Genomic DNA, 23,377 nt, shown 5'->3' with positions numbered 1-23,377 from the left:
CGCCCTGGACCCTCTGGAAGGGTCAGGAGCGAATTTCCTTTTCTAGGCTTGGTTGCTTCTTCTTGACTATCCCAATTATCTTCAAAGGACAAAAGATACTTCTTTTTTTGACCTTGCAAGAAAAAGGTGATTTTTAGGAATTTCGCTCTGGACCCTCTGGAAGGGTTAGGAGCAAAATTCACAGTTGGGCTCAATTCTTCCACCTTTTGATAATTTCTTCCAACCTTAACATATTCTCAAGGGCAATTCCCTCTGTGTTTCATCTTATCCCTCACTTGGTTTAGCCAAGTTTGATAGCAAAAAGGTGTTTTTGAGAAAATTCGCTCTGGGTCCTCTGGAAGGGTCAGGAGCGATTTTCACTATTTTGATCAAAATCCTTCATTTTTTCACCTTGAAGCTTCTTTGCTAAGTATGATTTCACCTTCCACTGCGCTAGGAATAAAGTCTCATGTCCAAGGAAGGCCAAAAAATGTGATTATGAGGAATTTCGCTCTGGACCCTTTGGAAGGGTTAGGAGCGAAATTGCCTTTCTTGGGCAGAATCCTTCATTTTCTTCATCTCCAAACATACCTAAAGGTTTCAACATGCTCTTTCCACCTTTCATCATGCCTTTAATATTCCAATTCGACCAAACTGAGCAAGAAATGTCTCCCATAAAGATTTTCGCCCTGGACCCTCTGGAAGGGTCAAGAGCGAAAATTAGGTTTTAAGCAAAATCCTTCATTCTTTTAAGTTGAAACTTTCTCAGGAGGCAAAAGGGAGTTGTCCTTGTTTCATTCATGCCCAAAACTTGACCCTTTTCATTGCAAGATGAGAGCTATTCAAAATTTCGCTCAGGACCCTCTGGAAGGGTCAAGAGCGAATTTGCCTTCCTTGTCCAAAATTCATCATTTTGCATGCTTCCAAATCTTCAAATGTATCAAATGATGTCCAATCTTCATTCCAAGAGACCCTGCACATAAAAAGTTAGCCAAAATTAGTGATAAATAAGCTCAAATAAGATTTTCGCTTTGGACCCTCTGGAAGGGCCAGGAGCGAAATCTTCATTCCAGGCTAAACTGCTCAGTTTTAGGTCTCAAACCATTTCACAAGGCAAGGTTAGATCACTTTCAAGGCCAGGAACCGGATTGCAAGTCTACTTAAAGCAAGAAATTGTGTTTAGAATGAAATTCGCTCTGGACCCTCTGGAGGGGTCAGGAGCGAAAATCCTCTTTCAGGCATCATCTTGCTCTCCAAAATTGATCAAATCCCTCTCTAGGCAAGAACACATAAATTCATCTTCAAACATGTCAAAACTTAGCCAAAATTGTGAAGGAAATCCAGTTTACAAAGAATTTCGCTCTGGACCCTCTGGAATGGTCAGGGCGAAATTGACATTTTCAGGCCCTTGATTCATTTCATTCTCCATTTAACCAAATCAACTCCCTTTCTTCACTGACCATGCTTAGCTGACTCAGACTCAGAAACAAACAGGACCTTACCAAAAAAAAAAATTCCTTCAATCTAGACTTGACCTATTCATCCTGCCCGACCTAACCAATTTGACTCTCCTGAAAGGCATGTTTCATTCCGGCAATCTTGAATCTTCAGGCAGACCACTCACTCACTCAAAATCCTAAAAGCAGAGAGAAAAACAAGCAAAGAGAAAGCAAAACCAAAAGCAAAAGAGGGGGTCCACATTCTAATGGGGCGATGTGTGAAATGGTCACAACAAATAGCACACCAAAATCCATCATAACTTCAATGAAGAAAGTATGTTTATTACAACAAGTCTTAGCAACAATCTCCTTTCCTCCTACTCTACTCCAACTGCTAATGATCTTCTATTGTCTATTCACCTTTACAAATGAGAAGGCTAAGCCTTTTATAGATATCCCCTTACAATTCAAGGTCCAAGATTGATTCCCAAATCAATGGCCGAGATTTAACGATAAAACCCTAATTAGGGTTTGTTACAACAAACTCTGCTTTGGCCAATGAAATAATTACATTTTTTTTGGACACGTGCTTCTTGAATGTGCACAAATAGGAATTGAATTTAGGTACATAAAATAATATTTGATGAGGTGCCATGTGTCGCTGCACCTTTGGATGAGTCAAGTTCAATGTAAATCATGCAATCTCACAATTGTTAATGTTACTGTAGCTATGGTCGGACTCCTTCAGGCCGACATAGATAATATAAATGTCTAAGTGGCCTATCAGCCTTATACATTTAAATGAGCCAATTCATATATATTAAATATGAAAATGTAATTAAGTGTTTGTGAGGCCGACTAAGCTAAGTCCGCCACCCCATTGAATAAGTCATGTTCTTTCATAGAGGGCCGACCCTTTTTGAAAGGGTACCTCTCACATATAAATATGAAGTGCGATCTCATTCATTCTAGGAACTAATCGAATTCAAGAGCAGATCAATATATAAGAGCAGACCGAATATATTAGAAGAACAGATCGAACCATCATAAGAGCAGATTATCATACATGATCAGGGCAAATCGTCTTGGTGAAGGAGGCGAATCAATTAAGGGCAGATCTACCTTGTATAGAAGGCAAACACTACCTATCATTGTCTTATTGTGCTTCAAGGAGTGAAGCGATTTGTATAGGCCCTTATTATTGGCCATTGTAAAAGCTTCGTGTTGTTCTTATTTAATATATATACAGAGATAATTGTTGCTGGGTTTTTCTCCCTCGAGTAGGAGGGTTTTCCCAGGGTATCTTGTTGTGTTCATTGTTTATTGTGTTGCCTTTTTTCTAATTGCTCTTAATCTGATCATAAAAACAACAACATGGTATCAGAGCCAGGTTCCGATCCTGGCTTATACAACAATCGAATAGAAGTGTCGATACTCAAAATCGCCATGCTTATATTGTTGAAACCTTCAGTCTTGATTTGTGATGGTAATGATGAGAATCGCCACCCTGATATTCCTCTTCACCATTTGTATTGATATCGTCTCCTTCAAATAGAATTTGATCAAATGTTCTGTTGACAACTTATTAGGATGGCTTGCGGTTTGTTAAAGTTAGAATGAGATCTGTCAATATACCACAAATTGGGGATAAGTTCAGTAGTAGACATGGTCAGAAGGGAATTGTAGGTATGACATATACTCAGGAGGATATGCCCTGGACAGTTGAGGGCATTACATTTGATATTATAGTAAGTCCACATGCTATTCCTTCTCGAATGACTATCAGTCAACTCATTGAGTGTATCATGAGAAAGATTGCCGCTCACATGGGAAAAGAGGGAGACACAACACCTTTCACTTATGTCACTGTTGACAATTTGCCTAGGGTTTAACCCTATTCTTGAGCGCTACATTTGGGAGAGATGTTCTTGACAAATTTGACATTATTAATTTGGAGTAGTAGACAATTCAAACCTGAGTGCATCCTTTCATTTTCAGGAAAAGTAAAGTGGCTGCAACAGAATCAATAAAGAGATAAGTATTCCATGGTTGAATAATGTTCATGAATTTCATATGTAGTTATTAATTCATGCAATTACATTGGATTAGAGAGTCATGTATGCTTCTATTATTGGTATATCTCTTTAGGATAGTTAAGTTCTATGAACTATTAGTAATCTCTCTATAAATGTTTCCAGGATGGATCAGGAGCAAAAGGATGATGAGAGATTGCATTTAGTTTCTTCGAAGAGGAGGAAATAACATTCAGAGGGAGTCTGACAAACCAACAAAGGCAACCTTGGATGAGGAGATCAGGAGGTTGATGCAAGAACTTGGAGCTTCAGAGGGAGCCACATCATCATGAACCAAGGCAAATTCATCTAAGCATATCTTGAAATACTTGCGTGGCATAGTTAGTTATGGCTTGAGATATTCTTCCAGTGTAGATCTAAAGTTGCATGGCTATTCTAATTCGGATTGGGCTGAATGTGTAGCTGATAGACAAAGCACCTCTAGATGTTGCATTAGCTTGGAGTTGTGGAGAATGAAGCCCTTGCTGAGAGGGAGTCTCAGCCTCAGTGATTTCATGAGATGTACGTTAATGCATTCTTCTTTGTGATGAAGAAGTTTGAGGTGCAAGCCCTTGTTAATGCATTCTTCTCTGTGAGAGAGAAGTTTGAGGTGAAAGCCCTTGTTAAATGCATTCTTCTCTGTGAGAGAGAAGTTTGAGGTGAAGGCCCTTGTTCCACCCTCTGGGAGTAGCCATGGTGGATGTCATGTGAGAGACTCCATGACTTAGCATTTGTGTTTATTCACCCTCTGGGAGTAGCCATGGTGAACGTCATGATGAGATGACGACATCACGTTGAGTGATTCCGTGATGAGCACTTGTGTTCATTTGCATTTCCATTCATGGGAGCAGCCATGATGAACCCACCCTCTGGGAGTGGCTATGGTGGATATTACTACATGACTCAGATATCGAGAAGGATTCCTCCCTAGCTAAGAGGGAGTGTTAATGTTACTATAGCTATGGTCGGACTCCTTCAGGCCGACATAGATAATATAAATGTCTAAGTGGCCTATTGGCCTTATACATTTAAATGGGCCGATTCATATATATTAAATATGAAAATGTAATTAAGTGTTTGTAAGGCCGACTAAGCTAAGTCCGCCACCTCATTGAATAAGTCATGTTCTTTCACCCTTTGTGAAAGGGTACCTCTCACATATATATATGAAGTGCGATCTCATTCATTCTAGAAACTAATAGATTTCTAGAGAAGATCGATATCATTGAGCAGATTGATATATAAGAGCAGACCGAATATATTAGAAGAACAGATTGAACCATCATAAGAGCAGATTATCATACATGATCAGGGCAGATCGTCTTGGTGAAGGAGGTGAACCAATTAAGGGCAGATCTATCTTGTATAGAAGGCAAACACTACCTATCATTGTCTTATTGTGCTTCAAGGAGTGAAGTGATCTGTATAGGCCCTTATTATTGGCCATTGTAAAAGCTTCGTGCTGTTCTTATTTAATATATATACAGAGATAATTGTTGTTGGGTTTTTCTCCCTTGAGTAGGAGGGTTTTCCCAGGGTATCTTGTTGTGTTCATTGTTTATTGTGTTGCCTTTTTCTAATTGCTCTTAATCTGATCATAAAAACAACAACAATCTCTTTGAAAAATAAGTCAGCAATGTGTACAACATCACATGTCTTCTTACAAGGAACGAGGTGTGCCATCTTGGAAAATTGGTCCACCATTGCAAATATGGAATCATGTCCTCTTTGTATGCAAAGATTCAAACTAACCATTCACTGCAAAACCAATTTAATATTTCAAAAAATATCTTTTGTTCAATTCAGTCCATTATAGGTCTTAGGCCAATTTGACCTAGCGAACATCTACGACTGTGAAACCCTATTAAATGATATGATTGAGTAGGGTAGACTACTTGAAACTGACCTAAATCACTCCTTTGCTTTAGATCTGGTTTATACTCACTTGAAAGGGAATTTGTTCTGCAATGTCAGGTGAACAGAAGCAGATTTGGGCTCTTGATGTTTAGGTGGTTTGTTGCTGACCTTTTGAGTAATGGCAAAGGTTCCAGTGATGACTCTTGTTCGGTGGTAGGCTGATGAAAGTAAATCAGATGCAGATCCCAGTTTTAGGGCAACAGTAGGTGGTCCCAAAATGGTGACCAGCAGGTCTGCTGCCAAACTGTGTTATTATTCCCTGTAGCTGTGTTGAAATCAGTGCCTAGTATCCCTTATTTTTTCTTGGGAAACCTTATGCTAGGCTTGATAACCTTAACTGTAGGTGCTGATGAGGTCACACATGGACACTGTGATGTCCCCTTCTAGTTGACATTTGTCAGCTTGGTAGATTAGCCTATCACTGACCCTCGTAGGCTGATGAGGTTGGTTAGAGGGTCTCCTAGAGACTGATTCTCCATCTTTAAAGTGAACAGTATGAGCAGTGATAGAGTATTGTTTGGCAATCTCTAGTTCTGACGGCAGGCATTTCTGATGAGTACTTGGAGAGATATCAATATTTAATTACTTTAATTAAATATTATGTGGCAAACTTTAATGTTTTAATATTTTAAAGTCACTTTAAGTTATAACTTAAGTGAGGGTCTATTTCTCATCGGATGGGGCCACTTTAATATTAAATTGGAAATGATTTATTTTTGAAGCCTCAATAGTCAAAAATAAATATTAAAAGTTAAAACATCATTTAAATGCCAAATAGTACTTTTCTTGGGAATTGCGCCAAACCCTAAAGGAGGAGATAAAAGAAGTTTTTTAGGTCTTCTTTTCATTATGTGATGATTTGATATTGAGTTTGCTCTGAGGAGATTTTGGCTTTGAGGGTTTCAGCAAGGGTTTCTACCTGCGGATGATCTGAGAGTATCGGTATAGGAAAACGGTGGATTTCTGTGCATCAGCATTAGAGGCTGTGAAATATCAATTGATTTTGCTATTCAGTTGGTTTTATCCAAGAACCAAGATTGGGCAGATTAGACAGGGTTTTGTTCATTTTATGCAAAGGATTGATTACAGCCACAGAGTCAGAGCAGAGGCAGAAATAAGTGTGTTTACAGCTGGGGTTTTTTATGCATGTATGGCCTGCAGATCTGCCGTACCTTTCTTCCTTGAAAGGGTACGATTTTGTTGAAGGAGGAGTCCAAAAGTTCTGAAATAAATCCTAAAGGAGACGCCTAGCTGGTAGCTTCAGTTTGAGCTGCTAAACTCACCATTCCGGGTAGTTTGGACTGATAAATAATTTTGCTAGTCATTATTTACTGTTGTACGGCAGCAAGGACAAATAATGGGCTTCATAAATTTGAGGTATTTGACAATAAAACTTCCTGGTCTTGTCTGATTTTTTTATTGAAGGTGTTTATGCAAATTGGATGTAATAAGGGTTTGGTAATCCTATTTGCTGAAGTTCAATTAATTTCCAGCTCTTTCCAATATTGCTTTTTGCATACTATTTGTTCAAAACTAGCCCTTGTTGTTAGAAATTGTAAAGTACAAAACATAAAACGCAACAGGTTCAACTAAACCTCTGTTGTCTGAGTTGAGAGCCCTTGGTAGGTTCTTATAGACACCAATGAGCAGATTGGGAAATCTGAAGGTTGTTTGCTGCTACAGTTTAGTGTTCACTGTTCTGATGCCCTGTCCATTGGTAATTTCGCCCGAAACTCTTTCAGTACCTCAAGAGTAGCTTGTTGAGCGATTGGAGTGGCCTATGGCCTATAGCCACACTTGATTTCTTCCCAAATAGTCCCAAAATGGCGATTTGACTCCTGGATGAGTCCCGCGCTTGGTTATAATAAAACTCTTAGATGTAAAAAAACAGATCGAATGGAAACTTGATAGAGCAAGGTCAAGGTTTTCTTCCTAACCTTGATGTCTACTAGGGTTTGTGTCCTGGCAGCACAATCTTGGAAAATAATTCCAAACCACATCAAACTTCCAGGTGAACTCACACAACCAGCAAAGCACTTATACCTATTTGAATGTTGGCGCCAAGGATCCAAACTAGGCCAACCAATGAAAGTAACTAATTTTTTATTTTACTAAAAATATGGGTCGGCCCAGAACTAGTCGCCCAAATTAAATTTCAAATATTTATTGTTATTATTATTTTTATTTTTAAATATATACTAATAATTGGTGTTAAAAAACACCTCTTAATATTTGCTGGCCGGCCCAGCTTAATGAGTGATATAATAGACCTCCCTTCCCTAATTTGCTTGCCCTCAAGCAATCATAATTGCGGATTCATTTCTCACTTCATGCCAAAGATGCTCACTGATCTTGGGCACTGCCCTTGTGGTTTCATCAATAAACTTATTCTCTTTAGCCATATTACTTACCAATCCTGTCTTCCTTTTGGCTCTTTCTTTCTTAATTACCAACTGTGTAAGCTTCAGCGTCATGAGCCAATACCTCTCCCAAATCTCTGTTATGAAGCTCACGTGGGGGTTTACAATTGCTGATCATGATACCCCATACTGCCCTCTTCGGAAAGTTGTATAAAATTGACTGCATGAGTGCAGAAAGTTGGTTGCCACAGTCACATTTAACTCTAATCTTGACTTTTGACACTGCTAACAAGGCTGAGACATATATACTCAGTGTTTTCTTCATGTGGCACCACCAACTTATCTTGCTAGACCAAAAATTTCTCCTTTGTGCTTGCTGGTCTTAAACTGCCCAAGGTTGATACCATCAACCCAAGCATTTTGTCATAGCTGTCATTTTGCTCTTTCTTGCTCAGAAATAAAGATACGTTGACTGAAAACCTTCTTGTCTCATTCCCAGATGCCTCCTCATTGTTGGGATGCAGAAGATGCATCTTCAACTTCTTTATGGCTTTCCCAAGGGGGTGGGAAAGGCTGGAAAAATAGGTACCAGCAGTACTAAGATGGAAGGCAACACCCTTTAAGATCCCTACATTATAGTTTTTATCTCGAAAATTCCAACACCTGTGTAAAGATCTTACCTTGGAAGGGATCCTCAATTATCTCCTTGCATTGAGTGCATTGATCTTTTCACGCAATCGTCTCCATTCTTTTCTTTTCAGCCACACTCGGGGACCCATTCAAAATGCCTTGGAGTATCACTTCCTTCCCATTTGCCTTGAATTTGAACTCCATTGTTTGAGAGTTTTGAGTGACTTCTCCAAGTGAGTGCAACCATTGCACGCCTAAGATTATGCCTGTGTCACCCAATCCCACATAGAAATCATCCTTAACTTGATGCCTTCCCAAGGATAAGTTGGGCTATTGTATTCTTCCCCTCCATGGAATAATATGGCCGTCTGCAAGCATAAACTTAAACCCATCGATCTTCTTTGCATCCACCCTTTCCTAGAAACCAAAACATCTAGTAAGTTATGAGTGGGCCCCACTATCAATCAATACTATTACTTTCTGACCTTGCAATACTTGTCGTACTTTCAAAGCATGGTACTTGGGTGCCTTGAAAAGAGTAGCAGAGTCCATCTTGGGATCTCTTCTTTGCTCTCAGACTCTATCATTGCCTTAGGCTCAACTTCTTTTGTCTCTGAATCCTCCTCGGGAAGAACCTCTATATAGTGTATTTGCCCCTTTCCCAAGCAGTTATGTCCTGATACCCACTATTCTCTACATGAAAAGCACAACTTCTTCCTTCAAAGCTCATTCTTTGTTTCCTCAATCTTGCTTGGTTTTGGTGGTAATGCCATTGGTTCTAGGGTCTCTTTTTGGATTGTTTTTAATCCTGCACTATTGGAGAAGACTTTTGGTTGACTTTATTTTTAACCATTGAATCCTCCAAGCTCAAAGCCCTTCTGATGGCTTCCTGCAGAGAACCTGGCTCCAATGCTCTCATCAAACTCCTGAGTGAGTCACTAGTCCTATAAAGAGCACTAAAAGTCTCCTCTCAGAGACATCTGGAACTATCACTAAAAGCCTCTGAAACCTTGCTACATAATGCTTAACTGATCTCTCTTGTTTCAATTGGGCTAACTCTCTGAAGTAAATCTTTACATCTTTCTTGTTAAACCTCTGTCAATCTTTGGTTGAACTCCTCCAAGGTGGTAATGGAATCATGCCCTTGTGTCACCATGCCATGGTACCACCACTCTTGAGCTACACCCTTTAGCTGTAAAGTGGAAAAATAAATGGCGTCTTCTTCAAACATGGGGTTCAATGAGAAATGTGTCCAATTTTTGTGACTAGGCTTTAGTGGAACAACTTCCCGATCCATCAAAAGTAGGTATTGTAAGCTTTCTTAAATGATGTTGTATGTCTCTACGGGGCTGGTCTTCATGCCTTCTCCTCCTATGTCTATTTCTTGTCTTCATGTCATAATATTCTGTGAATATCATGTCATGACAGATGGCTGGACTTAGAGCACTATAATCAGCATGATACCTTGCCATCCTGTCAGTGGAATGTGGTGGTACTTGCTGCTCTTCTTCAAGTGGGTCTTCTCCCTCTTTTTGCAAGAATTTAGCTTTGAATGTCTTGGTTGGAGGATTGACTGAAACCCCCTTATTGGTGGAGTGACTTCCTTCAACACCATTGGAATTAGATCTTCCAGCACTCAGTGGCCGACTCAGCCATGTTTAAGTTGGACCATCTTCGACATAGTCTCTCATGGAAGTTTGAAACTCTGTTTTCCTTGGGAAATTCTTTTGTGGTATCTTCATCTCTATCACCCATTGCTGCCCCTTCTTCTACCCTCGTTGATACCTTATTTCTCTATCAGTCAAGCTCATGAATCTGCATCACACATTCACAGACTAGTAGGAATTTATTTAGGAAACAATGGCTCTGATACTGCAATAAGGTGCTGAATTTTAGTGATGAGAAAATTACTGGATTTTTTTGTATGCAAACATTCAAACAAACCAGTCATTGCAAAACCATTTTAACATTTTAAAAAACCTTTTCTTCAATACAGTCCATTACGGGGCTTAGGCTAATATGACCTGGCGAACAGCTACACCTTTGAAACCCTATTCAATGATATGATTGAGCAGGGAAAACTACTTGAAACTGACCTAAATCACTCCTTTGCTTTAGATTTGATTCATACTCACTTGAAAGGGTATTTGTTCTTGTTGGTTAACAGATTTGTCACCTAACTCTATATTCTCACGCCCACGGAGATGACAAATGTAACCACAGTTGAACCAGTCTAACAAATTATTAACTGACTGATTCTCTGCTTATTTTACAAGGTGGTAGCTACCTTCTAATGATTTTCAATGAATGAACAATAACTCATATGCTTTTAACCAGAAAGCAAATAAGGAAAGAGATTTTAACCAGAAAGTTTTGTAAAGGCATTCACAATACTAACTACTATTTTTAGGATTTTAAAATAAAGCCACTATAAAACACCATTCATAGATAATATTCCACAACTGAAATTTTCAAATCATCTACCACTTCAATATAAATTCACCAACTGATATCCATTTCAAAGAACAAAAAAGCATCCACACACCATAATTCAAAGATTACGAATATATGAAAGCCACTAGTAGTTCTTCTATATTAAAATAGCAGATAATCACACATGCATAAAGTTTTGCTCTTATGAGAAAAACAAAGTTTGCCCAAAAGATCCTAATCAAAAACAAAGTCTAGATATTTAAAACATGAAAGATAACGGTTTCTTGAAGAAAACCGTTATTTAAAAAGTCTTTAGGCCTCCTGGCCAATGATCAAGAAAAATAATTAAAACATTAAACAAGAAACTGCCACCACCTATTCAACTTCTGGCTCACCATCTTCGACAATCTCCACCTTTTGCTCAACACGTGCCACCCCCTGAGCTTTGATCTTTTGTTTATATTCATGGTATCTATTCACAGTTGGCTCCATGTTCGGGTTCTCTGGTATAGTGGTGATCTGCAGCCTTGTCCTCCACTTTGCAACCAACCCATCGGTAGCAGCTATGTTCCTGTGCATTTCGTCCATCTCAGATTCAAAGGTAGAAGCGTGTATTTGTAGGTGACCCATTGTTTTAAAAGATTCCAAAGATATGCTTTGAGGGTCCCTAACATTCTTCTAAAAATTATCTTTGAATTGATGCACCATTTTGCGAAGTTCCAACACATTCTCCTCGAAACTGTCCATAAGGTCAACATCCAGAGCACAAAGGTTCTCCTTTATTTTCAGTAGATCACTCAAGTAATGTTTTAGGGCATTATTAATGTCATCAATATAGTCGCGATAAATCTTTTCCTTCCAATCCAATGCGTAAGCTAAATAGGATTAACCTCCCTAGGATGTCCAACTATTTTCTCGGTGGTTAATATGGCATTGCCCAATGACATGAGCTCTGTGACTTCCTTTGAGAGCACAAAAATACTCCCATGTTCTCTTCTAACCTGCTGCAGCTCCGCAGCGGAGTTCTCTCTCCTACTTCTAGCTCTTGCACAAAGGTTTCAAAGTTCAACTGCTTTATCATCGTGTCCCGCACGCCTGCCCACTGATTTTGTATTATACTCTGCATGAGCGTGAGTTGGATGATACACTTAGAGAATTAAAAAAAATGGAGGCTGGTTCAAAAATCATTCGCCACCCCTTTCATGTACTTAATTGACGTAACATGCCTTAAATGCCGCATTTACTTCGCCTTTAAAACTGGTCTCTTGATCTGGCTTGCTTTTGCTAACAAGGCAAACAACGTTAGTCCATATAAAACCTGACACAAAGGCGTCGCCCCGAAAACTAGGAAAGATTTGACAAGTCGCTCGGTCAGGGAAAAAGCAAACTAAAGAACCTATGGTCAGGACTTGCGAGCTTTCTACAACCTGCGATAGGGCAACCAAACACAAGGTGAGAGTCATCGGGTGATCGGGGACTTTAAGAACTTTCTAACTCCACGACTAACTAAGGAAAGGGGCGTGACACATGATATAACTTCGGGAAATGACCAACTTCGCGACTAAAGGGGAGCAATTTCGAAATTTTAAAATAGGGGCAACAGTTCTGCAATGTCTAATGTGCATCAGCAGATTTGGGCTCTTGATCTTTAGGTGGCTGGTTGCCGACCTTTCGAACAATATCACATAAAACCACCACTTGAGTTTAGGAAAACCTGAAATTGGTTGTAATGCCTTTGACCTAATTACCTCATAGGGTTAATTAATCATTTAATTGATTAAGCCTCCTTTACGCTAACACATCCCTCTTGGATAAATAAATTTATCCCTAATTTCCCCTTTTCACAATAAATAAATATTTAATTGTCTAATTTGCTAATTTCGAGTGCAATCAAGTTTATTAATTCCACCTCCATTTCTATCTTCACTTCTAACTCTCCTTATCTCTTCCACTTTCCCGATTTGCTCCACTTCTACTTACCTTCTATTTCGCTCTCCACTTGCAAATGACACCTTTCCCATTTCATTCTGGTTAACTCATCCTCTCCTTCAATCTTGTCCATTGATCGAATTTGGTCTCGTCTATCCATTTGGTCCTCGAATGCTATAAATTGAGCTCTCATTGCTCATTCTCACAACCACGTTTTTTGAATATCCTCGAGATCATGCCGCATAAATTACCTCACTTTTTGTCATATGTGCACTCAACCTATTGAGAGCTACACACCATTATAGGAGAAAGAAAGAACGATGAAGCAACATCAAAGGAATGCGATTTGGTGAAATCATTTTGAATTCATATTGTTTTGTTTGCATTTCGTTTTGATGTCTTTATCAGTTTGATTAGGATTAATATGCATGTTGTTTAGCTTCGTGGTGGCTTTTGAATTTCATGCTTCGTTCTAACCGTTTTCCTAGTCGACACTCATCATCATAAAAATAGTATAATTCATAGTAGCAAAAATATTTCTCAGGAATAAATTGACAAACTAGAAGGAATTTTTTTCAATTAATCAGGAAAATATTGGCTGATTGCCAGGCTAGGGTTAAGGAAAAAACTGGGTTAGGGTTAGATTTAGGGGAAAAAATAAAAAATATTGCTGAAGAAAACAGGAAAAAAAAAAAAGGAAAATTTAGAAAAAAATGATGATATTCGGCCACAAAATTTGGTTTGACCAATTAAGATGAAAACTGTGGTATAAAAAAAATCAATGCTGGTGCTGAGTGCTGATTAATTGCATTTTTTCCCAATTTCTGCAACCATGGCTGTCATGAGATTCTTCTCCTCTGCAATTTCAATCAATTTATATCCTGAAAGAAGGGCAATCTGATTTGTGTTAGTCATCCTATGAATCATTCCTTAAAAAGTTTTTTTCGTAACAGTTCATAATTAGACTCTACTATAACAATTAATCACTTTGGTTCCTTAACAAAATCAAAGTCAACACTGGTTTATGCGACATGCAAGTGTTTGAATCAAGTGATTTCTAAGTCTTGGATTATTTAAACACTATTTTTCATAAAACATAATAAGTCAAGTTTTAATGATCTCACCTTTCTTATTCTTATAATCTTATATGAAGTTATGTCTAACTTGCTTTAAGAGTTATTCTTGTGCCCCACTAAACACCACTACCTTAATTTAAGGTTGAATCAAAGCTTCTGGAAAGATGCATCTGATTGTTTACGTTGTCAATGTTTCAGGTAACCCTCTGATCCATCCTCAGGATATTACTGATCCTTTTTTCCTTACAGGATTTCTCTAAGAGATCTAGAAGATGCCTGGAAGTCACCAGGACAACTGATGGTGAATTTTTACAGTCAACTTGGCACAGGATATCATATTATACCCGGAGGTCTGTATGGATTTGCAATTTATTTTTAAATTTTATTCTGTATTGCATTTTCGCCTAGGTTGAAAATTTGAGATCATTCAGAAGTAGCCTGGGGAATGAATCATGAAATGAAAAGTCAATTATGAGGAAATATCAGTCCTGGTACTTATATTTTCATTCATCTTAAGGTCCTTTGTTTAATTACTAAAAAATCAACATAATCCTTTTGATTTTATTGGAATTACAGCCCTAGAGTTTGATGAGCATGTGATGAAAATTGGGAAATATACAACAGTTCGCCTGGCAGCTTTATTACAATTCCCAAAAAGGATCCCGCTTGAGGATGGAGATGAAATGTTTGGTATCAATCTTCGCCGTTTGGAAGTCAAGACAAGACCAACATAGATTACAATTGGCTTGGACATGTGAAGAATCATATAGAAATCAAGAAGCAACCATTTTGTTAGGATATCCTAATTCTAAATTTCATGAAAAGCCATGTCAATTTGACAGCCTTATTGGAGTAAAGATTATTGTGGATATTAGATATTGTGAAGTACATTATTCAAGGTTCATGAAAAAATTGTAGTTTCTGAATATGTTTATCAACATGCGAACCATGCTTATCCCATGGTTTATGTTTTATGATAAAAATTACTGATAATCTGCTGTAAAGGAATTTACAATATCCATATTCCTAAAGCTGTAGCTAGCATATCCCTATTGCATTTAGTGATCAATTAGGATTTCAAGTGCAAGGGATTCTGTGATAGTGAGCTTTGTGACCTTTGATAATTAGGGTTTCTGTTACATATATATTTTTGTTACAGTTAATTGTCTATTTCTTGAAGTACCCAACTCACTCTAAGCATTTATTCTATTGAAGAAAATCCTTTTGGTTATCTACGGAAAGAGTCAAGGCTTGAACTGGCCCTCTGCCTTTCATCCTTGGCCAATGCATTTCTGCTATTTAATAGCTTTTAACGTTTCTTTGTATGCATTAGAAGAATAATTAGTTATTAGTAGGGTTCTTAACAAATTAATATATTCATATGTCCTTGATAAGGAGTGTATCCTCCATAGAGGTTACATTTGTATACAGGGCGGGGTTACGTTGTACACCTTGTTGAAAAATATACAAGGTTGATGGAAAACAATCCCCTTGTGGGTTTCCACAAAAAGGACCTCATAAACCAAATTGGCTTTTCGCTCAGTGGTGACTTTAAAATTCTACTTCTTGCCTTATTGTTCTCAACCTTTCATAATTTCTAGCTTGCCTCTTGCATGTTATCAATTTAATTTTGCCGTTTTCTGTTCAGCAAATGCAGTAAATAGTCAATCGTGTAATGCCTGGATTTATTTCTTCATTACCCCATCTTAGCTATTTTATACTGACCATTCAGGAAATTTTGAAGTTAAATTAATTATTTGTTCAGAATACGAGCGCACCATTAAAGGAAATTGTGTCTTTTATTTTACCAAGATAAATCTATAGTAGTAGGATACATTTTTTTTTTTTTAAGACCCTAAGATAAAACTATATTAGTGGGATACATATTAGCTTAGAGGGGTGTGAAATAAAAATAAACATATTCTTTTGCAAAAAATTGAGAAAACCAAAGATTTGAAAGTAGAAAAATAAGTCGATTTTAATAACTGAAGTAGTTCAAAATGCAAATTGCAATGTAGTAATCACCATGAAAGTGAACTCCTAATCAGTGCTACAATACTTGGACTTGGCAAGCTGATTTTGGACTTGGACTCGGACTTGGTGCCCAAACTCGACAAATTGGAAAACCCAAGAAATTCAAATATTTTGAAGGATTTAAAACTTGTCACATGCATAAATTGTTGCAAGTCCAAGGTCTTATAGTTTTAACATGTTTGTCGTAGCGCCTAGGGTTTCCTCGGTTGTGCTTGCCGTTTCTGGTGCGGCCGCCTTTGTGCCTGTAGCGGCCGTGGATGATGTTCACTCTTCGCCCTCTTTGACGGCCAAGGGGAATGTGACTGGTGATTCTCATGCTTAGACCTCTCCTTTCACTAAGGTGGATAGGGATGCTGTGGTTTCTTCGGGTACAACGACTGGGGGAAAGCGTCCCAGTGTGGTCATTGTGAATGCTTCAGGGGATGCTAATGCTGCTAAGAAGATGCAGTCTTCTGAGCTTAGGCCCTTTCCGGTTTCAAATCCCATTTCGATTACGCTGGATGAGGAGATTGAGATGGAGATTGATCACAACTCTTCTATTTTCTCCAAGCATGCTCCGATTTGTCGATTCAAAGGTGTCCGGCCTAGTCTCTCGGAGCTACATGACTAGATCCTGCAACATTGGGAAACTCTTCTGGTGGGTACTGTGCACATTTATCCTATGGCAAAAGGTTTTTTCATTGCTAAATTTGAAGATATTGAGGATAGAAACAAAACTTTATGTGATCACCTCTTTTGTTGGAAGGATAGATTTATACTTGTGGTTAGGCCATGGCAATCTGATTTCAACCCTTCTTCTGATTCTTTCAATATTATTTCAATTTGGGTTCAATTACCCTCTCTCCCTCTTCACCTTTGGGTTGATTCTCTTCTTGTAGAAGTTGGTAACGCTCTTGAGGTTTTTCTGATGGTGGATAATGAATCATCGGATATTCTTCACTCCACTTATGCCCACATTTTGGTTGATATGGATGTGTCTAAGGGGTTTCTTGCGGAGATCTCAATCAAATCTTCCAAAGGCTCTTGGATTCAATCCTTGGATTATGAAGGTACTCCCTTAAGATGTAGACAATGTTTTAAAACAGGACATGTGGCTGCTCAGTGTGGAATTCAAAAAAATAAATCTTCGGCTTCATGGTGGAAAGATGCTTTTGCCCATCATTATACGGTTGTTAAGAAATCTGGCTCCCCTCGGAGTTTCTCCCAGGTGGTTGCACAGGTTCCTCTCTGCTCTGTGATTTCTTCTCAATCGGCTTCGATTTCTGATGGTGGGGTTGCTTCAACTATTGTGCCTCAGGCAGATTTGTCTCCTGTTGGTGTGGTTGTTGAGGCTGGTTCGCTTCCTCTTTCCCTTCCTGTTGTTTCTTCGATGCCGTTGGGAAATACTTCTGGCATTGGTGCTGTTTGTTCCCCTGCTGTCTCTGATTTGGTGGGAGGTGCTGGCCTACCTTCTCATGTTGGGGCCCTTTCTGTGATGAGTTCTCTTGATTGGCAGGAGGCTACTGCTAAGGTTGAAGAGGGATGGATTACTATGAAAGGATAAAAATCCAAGACATCTGGGCCTTCTTTTGACATGACTCTTCGTTCCTGTAAGGGTGGAACTAAAATCAAATCCTGATTTTTTCTTTTTGGTGGGTTTCTGGTTGGAGTTTCTCTGGTCTTCTCTCTTTTCTTTGGCTGCTTGTTGGTTTTTTGGCAGCTTTTCTTTTAGGTTGTGGGAGCCTATTGGTAAAACCCATTTTGTGGACTTGGTCCCATCTCTTTCCTTGGTTCGCTTTGTCTCTGCCCCATCAGTATTACTTTGTATTTGTCTTCTATGGGGCTGAATTGTTGTTGTGATCGGTTTGGGCTTAATGTCTTGTTAAGTCTAAACAGATCTTCTTTTGTAAAGGGTTTCGGGTCCCTTCAAAACCTATGTTTGCCTTAATCCAAAACTTGTCACATGCATCTTTTAATAAACAAACCTTAAAGATAAAATAATCTCATCAAATAGAAGCTACTTTGATCACATAAACAACTATACATTGATCACAAAGTATAAGCACACATTTCCATTGAAGGGAATAACACCTTTAGATATATAAATATTGTCAAATGTATACAAAACTCATGGAATATGAAATCCATGGCATTGAAAGTTCCAAACAAATATCAAAACAAAATCTAAAAGTCTATAAACTATGGCTTAAAGGAGCATGTATCACTCGGCCCTCCTGCGTGGGCATCTAAGATAGGTCTTGGATGATATATAAACACGATATTTGCTTGTCTCAAATTTGGTGACATCCACACCAACATCCAAGGGGTTTCATGCTCTATCCTCTTCCTCTGTCATGGTTATTACCTTTGCCTCTCGATCCACTTGATCATCCCATGCCAAGTCATCATCATTGAAGACATGATTGTCGACCTCAATGATCCAATCTAATTGTGGATCAACTGCTTCTAAAGTGATAGGAGAGAAGTCAATGCCCATGATCTATTTGTGATGGAGGCGAAGGTTGTAATGAACATACACAATATCATTCAATCATTTCACTAACAACCTATTCCACTTTTTGGAGTGTATGTGCTCAAACATGCTCCAATTGTGCTTAGATCTTGAAGCACTACATGGCTAGCTCAAGACATGAATTGCAATCCTCTGAAGATTTGGCACCTAAGTACCAAAATCTCCCACTAGCCAATTGAAATGAGAAAATATAAAAATCAATTCTATTATGTAACTTTGAGTTTCATAGTTCACTTCCAATATTGAGTTATTAAGTTATTAAGGCTCAATCTGGTTTGAAAAGTTTTATTACATCCATCCTGTTGTGGCAAGAAGTTCTGGGTTTCTCTGCTTATATCTTCAGATTTGTTCCATCGCTGAAGATCCCTTTGAATGTGGTTTTTGCCATTCCATGCTATGAGTGGATAGGAGGATTGTTTGACATAAACTTGTTTTTCGAGGAATGAATCCAAAGATCAGTTTGGATTTCTCTTGTTAACGAATTAAGCTTTCAATCTACAACACCATTTAGGTCATGGATGCAATTTAACAGGCAACACATTGGTGAACCATTATTTTCACTATATCTAGCAAAATTTGATGTAATTTCACAACTCCTTGAGCATGCACAGATTGATCCACATGATTACCCTTTATCCTTTCCTTTTCCTTTGGAGTTAGCATCATCGAAGTAGAGCACAAATGTTTTGACAGATGATGTAAGCGACTAGAAGCAGAGATATATGTTGGATCAAATTTAGCAGTTTTTTATCTTGCTCATAACGTTTCAGCATTCTAATATCTATATTGTATCTGCATATTGCCATTTTCTTATGTAAGTTGATGATGGATCCTTATAACCATCAATCATAGGATATGACTATTTTTTTTGCTTACTATTTGAGCTATGACCGAAGGTTTTCTTGCTAGTTCTTTCATGCTGGTATGCTCTTTTGAACCAGTTATGTAAATATGTTATAATTATTAATATTATATTATAGTGGCTTGCCACTTTTACCCAAAATAAATAAATAAATAAAAATTTAAATTATACCTTTAATAATATTTTACTAGGTTGTAATATTGTTCGATTTGCCTTCCATGGCTCTTGTGCAAGCTTTAAGATCTGTATCTCATTGACTATCCTCGTTCCAACTAATGAATCATGTGACATTTGCTCTACAACAATGTAAACCCACTAAACACCTCGTCGGCCTTGAAATTTGGGCGAAATTGGAATGTCGAATTGAAGAAGTAGGCAATTGCATGTAAAGGGTCATGAAGTCGAAGGTCCCATTGTCAATCAATAATCTCCCATATGGGATGCTACTTATCCTCAACCCTTGAATAAATGGATCTAATGACTTCCTTTGCCCTATCAATGCTCTCATATATGTAGTCAATTGCGGGCTTCTCTCCATTAGTAACTCTTAAGAGAACAACTAAAGACTCTATGAGCTGCAATCTTTGTCAAACATTAACATAAATAAGTGTGAACAAAAATAAGCAAATAAAATGGAAATACGAACAAAAATCACGGGGGCTTCATTTAGTGAACTTGGGTTATAGCACGTGCGTTCATGGCACACTAAAGAATCCCCCTATTTTAAAAAAATATTGCCCTAAACTCTTTTTTTGTCACTCCCTCCCAATACACAACCTAAATTAAAAGCCCCCTATTTTTGCCAAATATTGTATTTTTTCATAGCTCGAATTAAAAACCCCCATATTTTCACCAATAGGCAATATATTATACCCTCATTTTTGGGATATTAAATCCCCCAATATGAATGCATGTGATATAATATTGCCTAGCCAGTGAAGCCCCCATGACAAAAATATGATGAAAAGTTACCTCTACAATCTCCTTGGTTGTTTGCCAAAAACTCTAGTTATCACAAAGCCAATCAACCATGACAACCTCTCCTTTGCATTGGTATTTGCATATGATGATGAAGACCATTCACAAACAATGTGCCTCACAATGGCCTTGGGACTGAAGCAATAATAGTAATGTGATAAAATTGGTTGCCAAGTAGGTTATTCCAAGACAAGCCAACTCTCTTACTTGTGAATTTTTTGATAATGTTGAGGACCCAAGTGTGTATATATATATATATATATATTGAACACACTAGATACTAAGGGGGGTGGTGAATTAGTATCCTTAAAAAAACTTTTTTGCTCTAACTGTTAATTTAGATATTTAAACTAATCAACACCAATAAAAGATAAAGTGATCAACACAAGCATATAGGAGAACAATAGATATATGTGGAAAACCCCACAGGGGAATAACCACGATGAGAAAAGTTGCTTGGAGCTATTGTCCAAATCCACCCTCACAATAATGAAACAGATTTACAACTTTGTTTTAGGGCTACAACCTAAGGAAGCTACAATTCCCTAAAGTCCACCTGAATTATAAAGACTTGTAGAAGAGGTTCACTATTTCAAAACAAGATACAATGAAGAAACAACTTGAGTTATAATTGCCTTTGAATCACTACCTCCAACACATTGCCTGAAAGGAAACTTGTAGCCATACATATGACAATTTCCACATAACTCAATTGTGATTTCAATCAAATAAACACATAGAATCCACATGCAAAGAATAGACAACATACCCATCAAAGATGGCACAAGATATACTCTGGGAAAACCCTCATGAGGGAAAATCCAGTCTCCAAAAGCATCTATCACCATGTATTATCAACAATGCAACCATTACAAATACATCCATGAAAGCTTTTGAAACCCCATCCATCAACAAGCAGTCCACGTGAACACGCAGTCCACGTGAACACGCATGTAACCACACATCCCATACCATGCTTCCAACCTCCACAAATGCTAAACCTCGCTAACCTAAACAACTACCCTTGTGGTTGCTTTTATAAACACAAGCTCCTACAAAACCACCAAGTGGTATTACATCAAAACCATCTGCTAATACCATGAGCTAACTACCCCATTGACCCGACATCTAATATTGGGTACTTTATTAAATTACTTTCCCTAATATTTGTAATGTCCCTCGCAAGGAACCTCAATGTACAAGATTGTCATACAAACAATAACAAATAATTGGAATATTTTTTTTATAGAAACTATAATGACCAGTATTAACTAAGATTTATAACACATAAATTTTCAAGAGGTTTCCTCAACGTTATACAACAATTCAATTTGCATGAAACATGAAAGTGTAACCATAAGTATTCATACATATTACATTTCAACTATCTTAATTCATCACATATGATTAACCTATCTAACCCATGCTAAACTAAACATCAACTGAAATATAAGATAACTCATAAACATATGAGGGATTGCCAGTACCGACACCCCACAACCTAAAACCACTAAACATAAATTAACGTTACATTACATTATCCAATTACATCAAGATTCCTCCTCAGTGGAGTGATAGAATTACAATTGAATAAAAGTACATAAAACATCATCATAGATTCATCCACATTATCAACAACTAGAAACACAAACAAGATGCACCAATTGGAGAAGACCACAACCACGCTCTGGAGGAAACTAGCTTCCAAAGGTAGGCCATGACCACCCGACCATGTGGAATTCGAAGGTCCATCCCACCGTGCTAGGAAGATAGACACCAGGTCCTAACAGACATACTAAGGTCAGTAAGATCCAACCACCCAAAGGAAAGTCAAGTACAATATCAAGGTCTACCATCAGAGGCTTGCTACCACAATACTCCGGGCAAGGTGCTATGACGCATTAGGGAAGGAGTGTAATCACATAGCTTGGTATGGGTTGTCCTAGTAGGTCTCCATAGACCCCAACCCCTATCCTAGGTTATCCTGGTAGTCTCTCCCAACTTCTGGCCCCCATACAAGACTCATGTGGAACCAATATACCTTTTGTGAAGACAAGGCTATTGATCTTACCATTCCAGGCCTTCCCAATCTCATCCTGAGCCTAAACAAGCACTCAAGGCCATGAGTGTGCCATTACCATTATCTTTAATAATGTGAAATACTACCCAAACTCCTATGTTCATTAATTAAGGTTATCACTTGTTAAAACAACTCCCCCAATGTGTTGTCCTAGCAATCACTTAGGATCTCGACCCCCATGGAGAGCCACTCCTCCCTAAGACTCCAATGCAACCTTCCCATTGGTTAACCCAAGTTCCTAGGGTAGAATCCAACATAACAAGACTGATTCAACAAGGGATACACCATCCAATAGTAAACTTCAGTACCATATCCACATGGTTTGATTAACCAAACAAAGATAATAAAATCACAACTCCGATATCCAATCATACTCAATAAATAACTTCCAAATAGGGGTAAAGACATAAGGTTTACCAACCACCCCTATGAGCCTCCAAGGACACTATAACTTAATAAAAAATATAACCCTAAGACAATCTTTAGATCAAACTTAATTGAATAAAGCAACAAGACTTTAATGTATGACATATCTAAAAATACCTTATCATCATTATTCACATAAATTAAATTGAGCATTATATTAACATTATAAATCAAGGGTTTGATTTTAACTGACAACTATAAAGAAACGATTTGAATAACACTTATATTAACATTATTGACTTAAGGATATAGTTTAAATAACAATAATAAGGAAGAAATTAAATAATATTAATCATTTTCAAATTATATACATATATAAGATTTCAATTAAAAGAATATAATTATATCCTAGAATTCAATTCCTAAGAGACAAATATACTATTATTACCAGAATCTCATTCCTCAACACTAATTAAACCTTTTTAAATGAAACTAATAATATTACACCCACACAAACAATAAATGATATTAAATACTTGATAATTGCTAACTATTATTTAATGATGGAATACTAGATCACACAAGCATATAGTATAGGTCGTGTTCCTTAAATTTTCACTTAGACATAGAAATCGACACACTTTATGTTGTTATAAATAAACAAATAGTGTTTCACTAAACCTTAACTCAAATATAATACAATGACCTTT

The 23,377-nt window shown here is 37.7% G+C and overlaps 1 protein-coding gene across 1 annotated transcript in view; it reads left to right on the top strand.

Annotated features, from left to right (window-relative positions):
* Window positions 1-14,892, top strand: part of LOC131038612 (uncharacterized) — an 83,840-nt gene extending 68,948 nt beyond the window's left edge. The window contains exons 3-4 of the mRNA XM_057971099.2: window positions 14,085-14,185; window positions 14,412-14,892. Of these exons, the coding sequence (XP_057827082.1) occupies window positions 14,085-14,185; window positions 14,412-14,569 (259 nt within the window). The 3' untranslated portion in view covers window positions 14,570-14,892. The remainder of the gene's footprint in view (window positions 1-14,084; window positions 14,186-14,411) is intronic.
* The last annotated feature ends 8,485 nt before the right edge of the window (window positions 14,893-23,377 follow it).

Source organism: Cryptomeria japonica, chromosome 7 (genome assembly GCF_030272615.1).
Source record: "Cryptomeria japonica chromosome 7, Sugi_1.0, whole genome shotgun sequence".
Taxonomy (NCBI): Eukaryota; Viridiplantae; Streptophyta; class Pinopsida; order Cupressales; family Cupressaceae; genus Cryptomeria; species Cryptomeria japonica.
The sequence above is the reverse complement of the archived record's forward strand: the minus strand, read 5'-3'. Positions and strand labels throughout refer to the sequence as shown.